General features: G+C 34.3%; 1 protein-coding gene across 3 annotated transcripts; it reads left to right on the top strand.

The window, feature by feature from the left end:
• The first annotated feature begins 94 nt into the window (after positions 1–94).
• On the top strand, positions 95–17509 carry LOC142342206 (sodium-dependent proline transporter-like). Of its 3 annotated transcripts, none has more exons than XM_075393451.1 (4): positions 95–316; positions 11598–12518; positions 13187–14241; positions 16909–17509. In XM_075393451.1, exons 2-4 carry the CDS (start codon positions 11851–11853, stop codon positions 17142–17144), a joined length of 1959 nt encoding a protein of 652 aa, XP_075249566.1. In that variant the 5' UTR covers positions 95–316; positions 11598–11850; the 3' UTR covers positions 17145–17509. The 3 variants fall into 3 exon arrangements, with proteins under 3 accessions (XP_075249566.1, XP_075249568.1, XP_075249567.1); XM_075393453.1 differs by lacking the exon at positions 95–316 and adding an exon at positions 862–923; XM_075393452.1 differs by lacking the exon at positions 95–316 and adding an exon at positions 8222–8949.
• Positions 17510–17801: the final 292 nt, after the last annotated feature.

Raw genomic sequence — 17801 nt, 5'->3', positions numbered from 1 at the left:
ATTTGAATGGTATGCGAAAGCTTTATAGAGTTTCATTCAAAACCAGCGATGCATTGAAATTTTTATTGCCAGGATTAATAATTAATGAGTTAATTTATTGCAGCTACTGCACTTTGCCATAACAGAGAGCATTTTAGACTGCGCCAAATGAAACTAAAGAGAGAAAATTTGATCAGATTTTAAGTTTGTTTTCTAATTGGAAGAAACCTTTTTTGTTTACTTCTGTCACATTTGCTTCTGTTATTCATAATATACAGTTACATCTAACAAAGCATTTCTGATTCTTTTAAGATGCTTTTAGCGTTCACCGTTACAGGTAAGGGTTACATCTGCTAAACATTGTAAGCTTCAGTATCGCTTACAAAAATTTAAGAAAAAAAAGTAAGGGATAAAATGAATTGTAACATATGGACAAAAATAGCTTTGATTTCTGTTTATCGAGAAAACGGAAAAAACAGCCAGAAAACTTGGTTAAAAATACGGGGACACAAAAGTAAACGCGAAAATTTCGATGTTTTGTGAACCAAAGCCAAACTCATTTTTGTTCTTTTACCATGTATGTCAATTTTCGGAAGTTCTTTGCGCCAAATTCTCTTTCTTACCATCATTTTTGTGTTCGAATACGCTTTGGCAGATCGGTGACGCTATATAAGTCTACACATCAGTTAATTTGTAGATAAGTTTTTGTCCTAAAAGTTCAAGTTATTTAAACACGTATACTGTAATAATCAGGTTTGATGTCTCCGTCTGTTTGAGCAGCCATGATATTTCTTGTCAGCTGTTTAATATTTAATTTGCTTATTGTCACATTTTGACAAATTATGTGTGTCAAAATCAGCCATTTCGTTTTCTTCAGATGGGCAAAATTTATTCTGCAAGAAATTCAATTAATATTTTGACAGTTTTCAACAGAACCCAATTTTGTAAGTTGCAACTATTGTCCCGTACCACATCTATGTAGACGATAAGGCCTGATTCAGAAAAAAAATCATAGAAGGTCCCAGGCCTGATTCAGAGCCTGATCAGGTCAAATACAAGGCTGCAAAGAGAACACACCAGAGTCATTCTCTGAGTTTTTTTTTTGACAGAGGAAAATCAAGACTTGGAGTCTCTGCCCAGAGAATTTCCTAGACTTGGGTCTCTTTGTCAAGAGAAAGTCATAGTTTTGTGTCACTCTGAGTAGACCCAAGACTTGGTGACATCGTGGCAAACAAGGCACAAGACTTGGGATTTCGCTTGGCAGAAATGATCCAAGACTTGATTTTTGCTCAACCGACGGCTAGAATGGTGCCTTTTTCCAGGTTCAGGGGCACTTTTCACATAATTTTGAGTATCCTAAAAAGTTTCAAAAACAAAATGTAATTGTCTCACAATCTTGGCAACCGATTGAAACCCACCTCAAATGCCCCCAATTGCCGGTAAGCTATAGATGTAGAGCCAGACATAAATATATGCGACAAAAATTGTGTGGCATATACTCAAGTCAAAAGCATCAAAAATGAGCCTAAAGCATTAAAAAAATTTTTTACACCATCTGGTAGAGAATCAATTGAATTTACCAAAAAAACCTTTTTTTGTTTTCCCTGCTTTTTATTGACTATGGGTCTGTATTTTGGGATATATGCACCAGCTCTGCAAGTGAAGCAGACTGGTTAATATGTTAAACAGTGCTGAAATTTATTAGATCCACTTAATTCGAAGACGTTGTTTTTTTTCAAAAATTTCGGTTTTCAGTTAATGTCTTTTGTGCATAATATGTAAAAAGTGGTCTTATTTGAAATTAAAACGCTAAGTTTTGACTGCTCTAACGAGGCTATATGTTAATTAAATGATCGTGAAGAGAAAAAATCGATCCCACAACGTAGCAAAATTTTGAATTTTTTTCTGCCCAGAGTGGCCCCACGTCTCAGGATTCAAATCCAAGAATTGCTACGGTAAATGATTTCTTAAACAAAAGACTGTAATCCAGTGCAAAAAATGACAAAGAATTATCCCCTTATTATATGAAAAACATACTAACCTCACGATGTCAAGCTTAACTCTGCTCAGAGAAACTCAAGACTTGGGTTCTTCTCTGCCCAGAAAAACCCAAGTATCCCTGCCCCGAGAGGTCCCAGGTCTTGGCTCCTCTGCGAAGTCCTCACATCGGGAAAAACTCTGAATATGGGGAAACAATAATATTTCGACGGAGTGCATCAAATTTATTTGTTTCTATTTTTACTCAATGATTGGAATTCTGTGTGTTGCATAAAAGATTAAAAAACAAATTCGAAAATAGAATTGGCTAAGTAATCGAGTAGTCAAACGGTTTGAATATAGCAACAGTGCTGCTGACCAAATGCACAAGACATCAATCACAAACAAATTGGATTTGAAAATTGCCCCGTTTTCAGCTTCGTTAGTATCCTGAAAGCTCGATTTATAACAAAATTCTCATCAAAATTTAACAAGACGAAACACAAGAAATGTTTAAGATCAAAACATCTTAAAAACAAACAGAACGTCAAAAAACGGGAGACCAGTTTTGCCGCAATTTGAGGAGTTGAAAACTACAAGAAGAACATCAATATGCAAATTTATAAAACGTGAATTGCAACAGAATTCAGTTACTTAATACAGAATTCAATTTTTGTATTGGAAGACATATTTTTTCAGTACTCATAGCGACTACCTGAAAAAGCAAATGTCAGAGGGCAAGAGATCCAGAATATTAATGAAGCAGCAAGCTTCATTGCCAGAAGATAAAGTGCTCAAGACAAATTCAATCAGGCATAGTTCTTAACTCTTTTGTGATTTCAATTAAGCAAAAGATACTTCCATGTGTCTTAACACAAAAAATGCGACACACAAACACACTAAATCATGCACATAACTAAGCCATGAAGCAAGCTATTAAAAAAAAATTTAGCATAAACTATGACGAATATCTGCTTGAAAGGTGTCGCCAGTATTCTTTCGCAATATGCACTGGCTAGCAATACGAACAAATAGCAAAAAAACGAATGATGAGCTTTTTAGGCAAAATTAACTGAAAGTTTTATGCTATGTGGTTAAATTAATTTCAAGCTTATTTTACATCCAGTTTTTTTTTCAGTTTTATGTTAATTTTTCATTTTTCAAAAACTAGAAATAAATTATTTCTCTGCAAATAAATGTGAACATAAACTGTTACACTAAATAAAACAATTTTTGTTATAAATTAATCTTTTTTCTGCATGAGGAAAAATACATATAATTTTTTGGATTCCAGTGCTGCTTGTTTTCTACGGGAGTCGTTAAAATTTGACAAATTGCAAATGTAAAACCTTATTGTACAACGTTTAGAGCTTAGCAAACAACGTAAAAAAATTTCTTCGTACAAAAAATTTAAATTGAGATGAGAGCCTAAATATATTTTTTTTCGTTTTCTTGAACATATTGAAAATACCTGTTGTTGTTTTTTAACGTTTGGAAAAGATGCTGAAATTTATTTGATTTTTAATGTATTATATAACTCAGGAACAGCTGTTGCGCAAGTCAGTAGTCATTGATATTTCAAATTTATGTGTAAATATACCATAATGAAGGTCTAAGTTTTTCGGGGGATATGATGGAACTGAAGATCTATAGAGAGTGATAGCCATATAGTAATGATCGAATAGTAAAGAATCCATATTTCGTCTATTCAGAACGAAAATTTAAATGATTTCCCACAAGACGAAACTAATTACAGATCACAAATTGAGGAAACATCCAAACGTACTATGAATGACAACAGTGTGCAGGCCAAACAGCTAATAAGGTTCAATTAAAAAGTAGTCATGATGTGATTGAAGGCAAAAAAGACTACTCATATTACCGCCTTGAAAACACAAGGAGGCTCGCTAATGTGCGTTCGCACATATTGTTCCGACACCATTCATTCACAGTTTTGACTTGATTGTTTTCCAAATTTACACTTTTTTCAAAAATAAGTGGTGTACGAAACCAAACACTTTAAACTTGAACCATTAAACGAAGTCAATAAGATCGTTTTAAAGGGTCGATGAGATATAACATTAATGAGACAAGGCAAACAGCAAAATCAAATAACAAAAACAAACATTGATTAGGACCAAAGCTCAATTTCCATTATAAAGCACCTTATAAAGCCAAAAAAGTTATAATCAATAATTAAATTGGTTTTCAGAAGCTAAAGACATGTTATCCACTCAGCACAAACACATCACTCAGTTCCAACAGGTCATCAATAGCCTTCAAAGCATCAAAAAAAAACCATCACAAAAAACCTAAATTAAACAAATTAACCTTTACTTCACTTAATTATTTATGGGACCTGACCCTTATTGAGACTAGGTAGCAAGTAAAACGACTAAAAGGAGTAAAGTTACAAGACTCTTTTTTGAAAAAAAAAAAAGATTTCAGAATTATGAAAACAATTAGCTATCAGCTGAAATCAATAAATAGGTTCAATTATAACGCTATTGGAAGCTATTGAGGGCTTTGATTATCCGTATTATATTAAACGAATACAAACAACGACAAATAAAGGCACATGTGAAAACAATTTGTGTAAGTTGTGATAGAAAATAATGTCCATGACGTTAAAACCTTAATCTAAGTACTGAGAACATAAGATTGCTTCAATTTCGGCCACTGTCAAGGCCAATATAGTGATGTAAGTTTGGCTTGTCATTAAAGTAATAATTTGACAAAATATGCATGAAAAATGAACCTCAAAATGGACAATTGTAACTTTTCAAAAATACAGACTTTCAAAAACAATATTACAAATACAACGTTGATGTCAAAAACCATGAAATTCCAATTGAAACAATACAACATGTTCGCTGCGCCTCCATTGCATGTATAAATTAAATGTCGGTATTTGAGCCACAAATTTGAGTATGATAACTATCCGGTATATTAACTTAGAAGAAACCAATAAAAGCAAAACAATTTTTTTCAAATCAATCGAGATAAATAAACTTTTTTTATTGTAAAACCCGTAGATTTTAATAAAACTAGCCATGATATTGCTGCTTGTTCTTACGAAACTGCAACTAATCCATTAGTTTTCATAAAATGTTATTTGATCAGAAAAAAACGATAATGAAAAAATAATTGATGAAGCTTTTATAATTTGTGAGTTTTATTAGAAAAGAGATTTTTTAAGAAATCCAGAAAATTCTTATTGGAATCTGCAATAAAATTAAACGTCTGCGTAGAATGGAGAGATTTTGTCGGTAATATTTAGCTTTTCTTCCGGCAAATTTGATTTAATTGTGCTATTGAAGGAATCATAGATGGTGCCTTTTCGATGAAAAAAACTTAATTTTTGAACATTTGGGTTGAATTTAAGCCAAAAGTTCCGATGCAACAGTTTAGCAACACAAAGTTGTGATTGAAAATAAAACATAGCTGGCAGATTGCCAAAACAACAAAATAACTTCGAAATAGATTGCATGCCGTAGAATACAGATAGAGACAAATGCCGCTATAAATTGAAAATTTTTTGGACGCCACTCAAAAAATCATTGCAATTAAAATATTTAGGCTTGTTAGAATCCAATCGACAGCTGACCTTTTATTAGAGATTTTTTACATATAATTTTTATTGTTCTTTATCTAATTCAAGTTATACCAAAATTGTAAATCAGTTGTAAATTCATTTTAGGGAGTAAGATAACTAACGCATGATCAAATTCTAATCACGCAAACCACCTGTTAATTTTTTCTAGAGAGACTTAGAATAAACATTACGCAACATTGGTTTGTTTTTGAGACGACAAAATTATCTGAATAATTTTGGTTTTTTCGGTTTAACTCTGAAAAAATTTAAAACAAAAAAGAGCCTCAAACAACGAAAAACACAAAGCAGGGAAACAGAATTACAGCTTAAAAAATTGACTGGACTTATGACTTGAAAGTTTAAAATTTCACTACAAAATCACTGTGAGGCAATCTAAAAAACCCATGGCCCCATATAAGCAACATGGAACAAAAAAATCTATAAACAATGAGAAAACTTATTTTTTATCCAAGATTGTAATTTAAGAATTATCAAAAACAACAACACTTTATGCAAAGTGTTTGAACTCTTAGCGTCATTACTACGCCAAACGAGATTGCGAATAAAATTTGTGCCTCCCAAGAATTTTTCGAAAACGAAGAGCGTATAAGTCTTAGAAAGCACCAGCGATCAACTGAGATAATTAACTGTACTAATTGAGTTTTTCCTTGCAGAGGACGGGACATGTCATTAATGTGACTAATCGATCAGACAACAAATGAACAATAAAAACTCACGAAACTCAAACTCACAAAATATTCAACCTTTCTTAAAAAGTAATGATTGTCCAAGTCATAGAACGCTTTAGCTTGGAACTGAAATAAGCGAGTCCATTCAAATGGTCCCTGTTAATCTCTTGTTTGACATGTTCTCAGCAACACCAAATGATGAGAAAATAAAGACGACAAATTAATCACAAAACTCAAAAAAATCCTTAAAAAAATCCTCAAATCATTAATTAGGGGTATCTAATCCCTATCATCAAAATTTGATGACACGAATACTGTTAAGAAAATTTGCTTTCGAAACCCAAAAATTTGTTCAAATTACTGTTTTTGACTCCAATTTTAAGGTACTTTGAAAAAATAACGCTTCAAATCTGCTTGTTTTCACACTTCCTTTACTTCTCCAGTGTGATTAAAATCACCGCTCCAATTTGTTTAGTCACTGACGTGAAGAAAGTGCAAAAAATGTGAACTGATCATAAAAAGAAAAGAGCACACCAATACAATCCAAATACTTGGGACTGTAAGTAACCCACAAACACTGCATTTTGCGCTCAGCTTACAGTTTTTCAGATAAAAAGATTAACACTTTTGTTAACAATTTTATCGCATTTTTATGTAAACCCGGAAACTGAGCAAAAATAAGGAAAATTTGAACAAAAACAACTGAAATCAGTTCACAAAACTATAAGCCTTGATAACTCAATGGAGAAAACGAAAATCAAAAAAATATTTGTAATTCTATTTTCTACGGGTTTTCTTGTGATATCACTCCCAACTAAAAAAAACCAGTTGAGCATATAGTTCTTCCTCCACCAAAGTGGATCGGAACAATAATAAGATGGTGGTCTTCGCCATTTTATTCACCTAATCAAGTTTTTGTCCGTTGAAACCTTCAAACAAATTCCCTAATAGTTGAAATGGCTATAGGAATTGCAAATAGGAAAAGTTGCAATAAGAGTTGCAGCAATTTTGAAATAAGTGTAAATTTGCGAAACCTGTTCACAAATATTTCAAAAACTATTTATTGTTTTTTTTTGAATTTCAGCTGTTTGCAAATAATTTCAAATTTGATTTTACAATTTGTATAAAGTTTTCACACTTATGCTCAGATCAGAACGTTGTAGAGCACAAGCAGCGTTGAAATTGGTCTTGCTCAGTTTGTCCACGTTTGTAGTTTTTTGGTTCAACAAAAAGAACACTTACTCTGTTTTCATACCTACTCATTCTTTATATCCTGGATTAGAGGGCGTAGGGTTGCTTTTGGCAAGTGTGGAAGCATTTCCCAATCTATGGGAAGAGATTCTGCTAAAGGAAACTAATTATGGTTCCAAGCATTCTTACAGATCTTGTACAGATTGCAGTGCCCATGTTTTAATTTTACACCTACCACGCCTTCCTTGTTTTTCTTATCTTTTCGCCATGTTTTTTATTGTTGTTAGTCAATATAACGTAGTATTATAATATAATACACTTGTCTCAGACTGCATTTTATAGCGTCAATTTGTCAATGTGCAAGCTGCAAATTCTTACAAACGCTAGCTTCGTTAATCAGTTCATATAATTAGTAACATTTTCTTCTGCAAATAGGTGCTTTAACAATCTCATGCGACGGTTGGTCTCTTCGCGTACCTTTTCGTCCTGTCTTTCTGTCTCTCCTCAGTCTGAAGTACTTTTTCTAAGATGGTACATTGTCCTTTCTCTTCCTTGAATGGCACGAAGATGTGCTGTTTTGGCTGTTCTTGAAATGTATCAACCACTATAAGTCATTGTTATCAGTTTGAGTCCCAATTATGCGAAACAGCTAATAATACGCAGCAATGAGGCGCGTAGTTAAGCTTAAGTTCGGCCTCTTGTTGCGACAGAACATGTATCCTTTCAATTTTACAGAAATTTTAAAGAGGCGTCGAAACGTAATAAATCCCATTAACGATTACCCAATTTTAGCAGTACAATTCTTGCGCCTCAAACTGGGACAAAAAACCAGAAATGTGTTTTTCAGGTGAAGTGATTACACTTTTATAGGGCTCTACAAATTTAATGGACTATTAAAGTTTTCCTCAACCATTCAACAATAACTTCTTTAAACACAGCCGAGCTGTGTTATGTGGGCATAAAACTTATTTGTCTCTCCCAGATTTTTTTTGCTTTATAACGGAATGTCGATTTATTCTAGGAAAATTAAGCGCAGGTAAACTCATTCTTACATTTCTAACACTGAAGTGTCCCGTTTTACAAGTGAGGAATTTGAGCTGAAACCTTTGTTTCAATTTGTTAGCATAAATAGTTGAACTAAAAGCCATGTTTAAAGCACAACCAGACTGTTATTGATAATTGCGGTGCGTGTTCCTTTCCGTTTGTTTAACTTAAACTGATCATTTTGACTTGAGAACGTCAGTTTACACAGCTGTTTTCAGCAGGTTTCGCAGAAACAATTATTATTTATTACTCAGGTTAAACTAATTCCTTCTTCTTCCCAAAACTTTTGAAATGTGAAACTGTGAGACAATACGAGCAATATTTTGAGATCTTACGATACCAACTATCTCACAATATAGTATAAACTGTCGTTGAATTACGTAACCAATAAAGGTCTAACCCTACAACAGCAGCAACTTTCGCTTTCCAAAATTCTTAAATCGTCATCAGTGGCCAAAAAAGTAAACGTGGGCGGTAAGTTGAGTTTTTATATAACTACATAAAAATTACCTAAATAAAAAACTACATGCTCTATATAATTACCCAATTTGAGGAGGAATTGAGGCCTCCCTCCCTAGTGAAATGATTAACGACCCGTGCGAGTCTGTGTGCGGCTCAAAATGTTCAGACATACCAGAAAAGTTTGCCAAAATTGTTCATTCGACGCCATGGATGTTATTTTCCTTAACTAAAAGACAAAACTTAAGCTTTTTAAAAAAAAAAAATGGAACAGCTTTGAGAATGTTGCTCATTATATAAAAAGTGAGGAAAAGTCATTAAACAACTTGCTGAAAATATTGCTGAACTATTAGTAGGAGCTAAGTAACGTTGTTTTATCACGAGCAAACATTTAGTTACAAGTTCATTTTTAAACTCTTTTTAACTTTCTAAAAATTTTTTACTTCCAGAGCAACTTAAACTCCTTTTTCTTTCAAAGGACGAGAAAAAAATTACAGAAAATGCAAGTTAAGAAACCGAAATTTGAAATTTCCATCGAAGAGGGAGTCTCAGTAATGTGCGTTAGCACAAAATGTTCCAACCTCGCTCAATCATATTTTTGACCTAATTGTAGTCTAAATAATGAAGAGATATAAATAATTCAAATATTCACATTTCGATCAAAGACACTTGTTGCGTGAAAAAAGAATCCCTTTAAATTCAAACTAGCAGCTGATTTCAATGGTGACGCATTTGAGGGATGATGAGATGCTCAATTAGTGAGAAAAAAACAAACAAAAATACCAAGAAATTAATCAGCTTTAATTACCACCAAAACTCAATGTATATTTAAAAATCACTTAATAACAAAGTCAAAATAGCATTACAAAACAAAATAATGAATTCATTTTTGAAAACTTAACATTTACTTCACCAGTACAGACTTGGATCTGTCCTTAGTGAGACTAGGTACTGAGTAGACTAAAAAAACGAACAAAAATGTCCAAGTTGAATATAGGTTTAATTTTTTTGAACACAATTAGTGTCAAAGTCCAGAAAACTAATGGCCATTACCTGAAATAGGTTCTTTTGTACTTTAATATGAAGCTTTGGGACTTGTAAGTTCCCAGCATATGCCGGATGACTAAAAAGGGCAAATAAAATACAAGAAAGAAATCAGAAATTCAATTGAAAATTACGACAAAACTGTGTCGAATCCATGTCTGAAAACAATAACTATGAGACTTTTTACAACTCCAATATTCTGATAAATGACCGTTCATAATGTGATAGTGTGTGGAGACAACAAAAAGAACCTCAAAGATATGCCAGTGTCAAAAAATGAACAAAACTTGTAATAGCAAAGCAGAAAGCCATTACCTAAAAGCCACTAAGAAGGTTCACCAAACAAAACCTTCAAATAAATTTTGCTGCGACTAAGCCACAAGCTTGCAGAAATTGGAAAAAAGTGTTGCAAAGCTCATAATCCACGAGGACAAAAAGAGTCTTTCTATTGATGCTTATTCATTAAAAACACATATTTGTGCCAAATTTTCAAAAACAGATGATTAGCACAAACAAGTTGTTATATGAAAAACATATGATGAATTTTATATACTTATTTAATTAAATTATCAAAAAACCAGCAAAAATTAGTTTTTGCAAAAGTTATATCAGCATTGTTTAGGTTTCTTCTTCCGGTTATATTCAACAAAGTGGTGTACATAAGCGTATTTGTAGCCATTTTTGATGAAAAAAATGACTAATTATAAAATTTTTTTTGTATGCCATTTTTAGATCATACTGAGATCAAGGTTATATTTTGGTCATACAGAGATCCAACAGGTCATATTTACTCCCTTGTAATTTTCTTAAAACCCTTAATACTTTTCTTACCAATTTCAAACATTTTTTTAAAACAAGGTTGTCGAACTTTAGAAAAATAGGGATAAAAAGATTTAAGGCCCGATAATTGTATGAAGAAAACGAAATTAAAAAGCATTTTTTTATCCGAGATATCTACACAGGAGCCGCTTTGCATTGATACCATTCACAATTCTCTACAATGAACATATCGATCGGCCAAAATAGTCTGACCGAAAAAGCCAGTTGAGCCACTAAGAGGGGTCGGAACAGAAAGATCTTAGCAATAATTTTTTTAACTAAAAATTAAATTTAAATTAAAAGGCTGCTTTATGGATCTTTTAAGTGAAAAAAATGAAAAAAATTGAAAATGTAAAACAAATTGGTGTATTGTCTTATTAGTATTATAAGATGAAGATTTTTAAAGATCTAGCCAGCCGGGGTGTTGTTATCTAAATTGAATTTTTCGGGAACTTCTAAATGAGTTTAATGAATTTTTGCACACTTAGAGTTTAGAAGAGTTAGTTTGGGATAGGGGAAAACCCAACCACCTCATGTATTTAAACACTTTAATAAACACTTTGAAAAAAATCATTGAAACATTTTGGACAGCACATTGCAGACGCATGAGTGTCATTGTTCAGAGATGGTTTCAAAATCATACTATTATAGTGTAAAGCTCCATAATTTATCACCATGTACTAACTTAATTTTATTGGGCACTGCTTGCACGGTGGAAATTCTCAAACAACATGAGCAATAATGGCCTTGATCACTTCCTGGCTAAATCGATAAAGTAAACTGTTTCCTTTCTTTTTCAGCATTCAGCCCCGCAGCAACAATGAACCTGGCCTAATCAAAGAGAAACGACTATAGGGCTCAATTTGTGGAGCGAGAAGTTAGAATCTCTATTGTTTTTAACGTCTCCCCGTCTCAGTTATACGCGGTGTTTATCTCATTAACCGACAAATAACTACATACAAAACAGTCTGGTAGATTTATAATTATTTATTACAATTTAACGATTCTTAACAACAAGTTAACGATTGAACAATCTGTTTCCTTATACATACCATGGAGGATAAGCCGAAAGACGAAGTTACGGAACAAAAACATGATCCGAATAACCAACTAGATTGCAACAACGGAATTGCAATCCTGCATTCGAATTCTGAAATTCTGGACCTTTCGACCGTAGACGACAATGTATTCGCAAATGACGCGCAAAATAGCAAAAAAGTACCAGACAGCATAGAGGTCAAAAAGTCGGACTCAGAGGTCAAAGAAAGTCAGCCAGAGAGAGGTCAATGGGGCAACAGACTCGAGTTTTTTCTCGCAGTTGTCGGATTTTCAATCGGAGTCGGCAACGTCTTCCGGTTCCCTTACGTCTGTTACAAAAATGGCGGCGGGGCATTTTTGATTCCCTATTTTATCGCTCTTGCATGTTGTGGAATGCCTCTGATGTTCTTGGAACTGGCATGGGGGCAATTCAGCAACGAAGGTCCAATCACAGCTTGGTCTGTTTGTCCACTTTTCTCTGGAATCGGAGTGTGTGCATGTACTATGACGGCCATTGTGATTCTGTACTACAATGTGATCATGTGTTACAGCGTGTACTACATGTTCGCTTCCCTCACTTTTGGGGAAGTTCCCTGGAGTCACTGCCAGGAAACTACCCCCACAATTTGGACCAGTGATATTCACGTGGGAGATCAGATTTGTGTGGAGCCAAGGAATGAGGGGTAAGATATTCACTTTAGAAAAAAGTAACTTTTAGAAATATAGAGTAGGGAATTTATCTTTACACCTTAAAATGGCCTTTCCGAAGTTTTACTGGTTGCGTCAAAACGACAAGGGTGAATTTTTCTACTTTATTAAATGGCCTAATATTTTGTACGCCAAAAATTTCGCACTATCAAGAAAAACGATATTTCCTTATGTTTAATAAACGGCTGACCAATTTGTTATATGTCGAATAACGAATAAAACTGACAATGCCGAAAAAGCAGCAAAAATTCTCGAATACCTCTGATGAAAAAACGCCGAAAATAGCGACGGCTTTCAAAACAGAGTATTTATCTATTGCGCCTGAGGTATTTATTTATCTTGTGATGCGCTCAATTTATCGGACATTCAGCTAGTGTAACGCGTGTTTTAATGGTGATCTTATAATTGTCGAGATGAGAATTCGATCATTCTTAGTTTTAAAATGATTTTGAAGCTCAGGAGATTATTTAAAGTGCAGAAGAAGTTCTCTAATTTGAGGAGGCTGGGATTAGGTTATTAATTTCTTGAATACCTGATGGTTGATGGTATGTTTCAATGAATTTTGCAGAGCAAGATATTAATTGCTAATTTGTAGCTTAATTGTTTATTTTTAGCAGCTTACAAAGAATTTTGTTTCCTTCAGGGCAAAAATCTGGACCAATGTCTCGTACGTGACCCCAGCCACCAGCTACCTCGTGGACGATGTCCTCGGACTCTCCTCTGGCCTCTGGCACTTCGGACACATCCAGTGGAGACTGGCACTTGCCCTCGCTTTCATCTGGGTCGTCACTTTTCTATGCGTGGTCAAGGGTATCAAAACAACCGGAAAAGTTGTTTACTTCACTGCTACTTTTCCATACTTTATCCTCTTTATTCTTCTGGTCCGAGGAGTAACCCTGGATGGGGCAATGTTGGGTATCAAAAAGTACCTCACTCCAGACTTTTCTAGGCTGGGTGATTTGAGCGTGTGGGCAGATGCGTTCCAGCAGGTGTTCTATTCGATGGGACCAGGCTGGGGAGGTCTGCTGACCTTCGCCAGTTTCAACGATTTCCACCACAACATTCAAAAAGACGCGGTTCTGGTCACTATGGTGTCAGCGTTTACGAGCTTCTTCGGAGGCTTTGTTGTTTTCAGTATTCTGGGATTCCTTTCGTTCACGTACAACAAACCTATCGAGCAAATAGCGTCTACCGGAATCACAGTCGCGTTCGAGACGTACCCAGCAGCTCTGGCTAAAATGCCATTCGCTCAATTTTGGTCGTTCATTTTCTTCTTCATGATCATTATCCTAGGACTGGACAGTGAGTTTGGAATGTTGGAAGCTCTGATTTGCGCTGTTGTTGATTCGTATCCGGCCAAATTGTTAAAATACAAGTTGCACATAACGGCTGCAGTTTCTTTTATGTTTTTCCTCTCGGGTCTCATCTTCGTTACCCAGGGTGGCATGTTTCTGGTCACTATAATAGACTCTTATTTCGCAATATTTGGTTTATTGGTTGTGTGTTTTACGGAAAGTATTGTGTTTGCATACATGTACGGGTACCACAAATTTAGTCGGGATATCCAGGAAATGTTGGGAAGACCCCCAAGCAGGTACTTCCAGTGTATGTGGTGTGCAATCACACCTTGTCTAATCGTGTTCATTCTCTTCTCACTCTTCATGCGCAGTGGCGGATCTGCAAAAATTTCCTATCAAGGTGAGTTAGTTTGCAATTAGTATCTCTTTGTATTGAAAGTACTGAAAAAATGAAATAAGTTTTGATTATGCTACTGTGTTGTGGTAGGAAACGTACTGACAATGAATTTATAAAAGAAGTCATATGTGTTACAAAAATTATTGATGAACAAAAATTTAATAACGAAAATTCTATTATTCAAAGTTGTTGAGAGCTCTGTGGAGTTAATACAGGAAACGAGCTTAGTTAGTTCAAAAAAATTGACGTTCGAACGGTGCTAAAATTTGATGAAAAGTTGTAAGATATTTGTTGGTACGTAAAAATAGTAGAAAATTGAGTTCGAGTAGGCTAGTTAGATTTAGATTGCATTGCGTACACTACAGGAGGAAATTAATAAAACAGGAAAACTATTTGTCATCCAAATCATTTTGGTAACTTTTGACGTCCTTATAAATTGCTACGTTTTAATGATAATATGAGTGTAAAAATTTTCATTGAATTAAACTATTTACCCACTAAAATTATTTAAGGGTTAAAAGTACTAACTTGGTTTTTGTTGTAGCCACCATTGTTTTTTTATTTTGGACTGGAAAACAGTTGACCCCACGTTTTCCACAATGTTAAATCTACATTTGCTGGAGTTTTCCTATCAGTTTCTGAACTTTGCAAAACAATGCGACTAATAGTATTACTTTACCAAATTAATACTAATAGACATCTTTGTGCCTTTCGTTTGGAAAGTTGATACGGATACGAAATCAATATATGCAGATATAGAGCGTACGTATGGTTTGTATTTCAAGTGATTGCATCCACTAAACGAAGAGTCTGAATGGAGAACTTCAGTAGTGCTGCTCATAAAGTTGGCTGATTGTCTTTCAAGAGTCAGAGTCATGGAGTTATGAACTTTTTACTGCTGATTTGGATATTATTTTTTGCTTCCAAGCGACCATCTTGTCTACCATCTTCTTGTATCTTCCTCTTCGTTACGGAGGAAAAATGATTTATGGCCTTCCATCGGTTTTCATGACTCAAAGAGGGTCAATGATACTTTACATAGTTTTGTTTCGACTCTAGACTTTTTTCAGCTCATGGAGTTTTTTTTATAGTTCGACATTGATTTCTGTTTTGTATCGTTGGGAATCAACATATAAAGGATTTGATTTGATATTTGATTAGGTTAAGTTTGATTTTTGAGAAACTTGGACGTTTAGTATCCCCATCTTTTCATCAACCCCCCGTTATGGATTGTGATCGATAGTTTTCTTTAGGTGATAACAGTTTTTTCAAATAGATTATATCAGTCCTGGATTCTCAGAAGAATGACGAGAATTTTGAGTGCAAAGTTAGTTTGTGATTTTAAATATCCCTAGCCATTGGCCACTTCGAATCCTATAAGCTCTTATAAGATTCCTATATCGCCTTACAAATTAATGCATTAATCTTGTAAGATATTATAAGAGAATTACAAGATTTATAAGAGGTCTTCAAACATATCGTGTAAGATCTTATAAGAATGTTATAAGGTGACCTTATTCTGTTAAGATTCAAACAGATCCTGTAAGATTTTATTTGAATCTTATAAGACACACATTATTCTTGTAAAATATAACAGATCTTTTATGAATATTCTGAGTTTTTCGATGACCCTGATAGGAATCTACAAAATTTTTGATCACTAGGTGCAGACAATTGTTAAATGCATGACAAAAAAGGCACAAATGTCCTTCTTTGAAGAACTTATATGACATAGCCTAATCTTTATAGATTATTATAAGAAATGCACTACTCTTGTAAGATCTTATAAAACGTATTCGTTTATTGGAAACTGCAAGAATCTTATAAAATGCAGAAATCTCTAAAAAAGACCTCTGAAGGTATAAAAGGTTGTCTTTGGTAAATATTCTGAATACGCTAGCTCCCTCAATGAACCCTTATGATGTAGAAATTCAGAACCAAAATATATGAACTAAAACATGATTTTGTCAAAATGTTCATATTTTAGACCAAACAATAACATTGGTGGTAATCAAGGTAAGAAGAGGTAGCAATGTTCTTCTTAGAAGGCCAGAAATTTGATTTGGTTTCCCGAGTCGTCCGGCCATGCTTTTAATTGAAAATGTGCGATTTCTAATGCATCTTTCCTGAAGTTTGCTTGATTTAAGTCACTCTCAATCACTTATTTAAGCGACTCAAATGGCGCCAGTTTACTATTGGAGCCAAATGAGTAGTGCGGTAAAATTGGTCTTATTTTCCAATATAGATCGTTTTAGCACTTTTTCGACTATACTAAGCTGTGATAGCAAAAATTCAAGCCCATTAGTGATTTCTCTAAATACTCGAAAAAACCCACCCCTTTCCCCATCCCCCTCCCCCGTGACTCCCGTTTGATAGTACATCGTGTAATCATTTGTTTTGCTTAATTTTGTCTTCCAAATTTAAATAAGTGGAATAATAAAGTAAATGATTAAGATGATTAAGTAATAAAGAGTAAAGATAATTAATTATCCTTAATTTTAATGTCCACGAAAACTAGGGTTGTTTGGTTTTAAGAGGCAGATATGTATCTTTTATGACGCGCAATGAAGAACCATGATAAGCATAAAAGAGCAATTGAGCACGCGAACACCAAAAGTTAACAGCATTATCACAGGAAAACGTCATGCGTAATATGATTTTTTTGTTTAGGGCGTGTTTTCCCTGACTACACGCCAATGTTGGGCCTGGCTATGGGTTTCTGTGTAGTCCTCATAGTCCCAGCCGTAGGTGTGATCAAGTTAGCCCTAAACAACTGGAACTGGCGTCTTCTCATTCAACCGACCACGGAATGGGGCCCAAAATTCCGCCGAATGAGTTCGGTTCAAACCCCGACTACAACCAGTAACCCTTACAAAACTCAAATGACCGTCGACTCGTGTATTTAATAAGCTAATTATCACCTCAATTATTTTAAAACTAAATCAACATTTCTTTGAATACTTGTAGATATGATACATTTTCAGTGCCCATAAAATCGCATTTTCTAAAAAATAACAGTTGTAACTGACAAGGTTAAAACTCGTTCACGCTTAACATGAGTGAAAAAAAAATTTTATGTAAACTTGAAGGGCATTGAAAACACCACAAAATTTTAAATTACATTCTGTTACCTCTGTGTTTAGATATCTTATTTTATAGTTTCCCCGACTTGTTACAAATTTTGAAGCTTGCTGTAGTATTTTATACCGACATTTATCCTGTTTGATGTTTTATTGACCAAAACTTGTTTAATTAAAAATGCTTGTTATGATCTCGTTTCATCAGAAAACCATGGTGTATAGACACAGCAGATTACAATCTTCAATGAAACAGGCGGCTTCAAAAGTCTAACAAAAAAGAATCAGAGACAAAAAAGCTTTGAATGAACTGGGCTATCTATTCATTAATCTAATTTTCAGTGAAATTTGTTAGGCCTCCGCGTGAGCCTCGTGAAACTTAACCCAGCTCGGAGTTACTGTTGCGACATAGTTATAACACTAAACAAGAGCAAAACTTAGGTGCTTTTCCGCTGCTTGATATCTTGATCATGTAGAAAACCGACC

Source organism: Convolutriloba macropyga, chromosome 7, assembly GCF_964194025.1.
Source record: "Convolutriloba macropyga chromosome 7, txConMacr16.3, whole genome shotgun sequence".
In the NCBI taxonomy this organism is placed as follows: Eukaryota; Metazoa; Xenacoelomorpha; order Acoela; family Convolutidae; genus Convolutriloba; species Convolutriloba macropyga.
The sequence above is the reverse complement of the archived record's forward strand: the minus strand, read 5'-3'. Positions and strand labels throughout refer to the sequence as shown.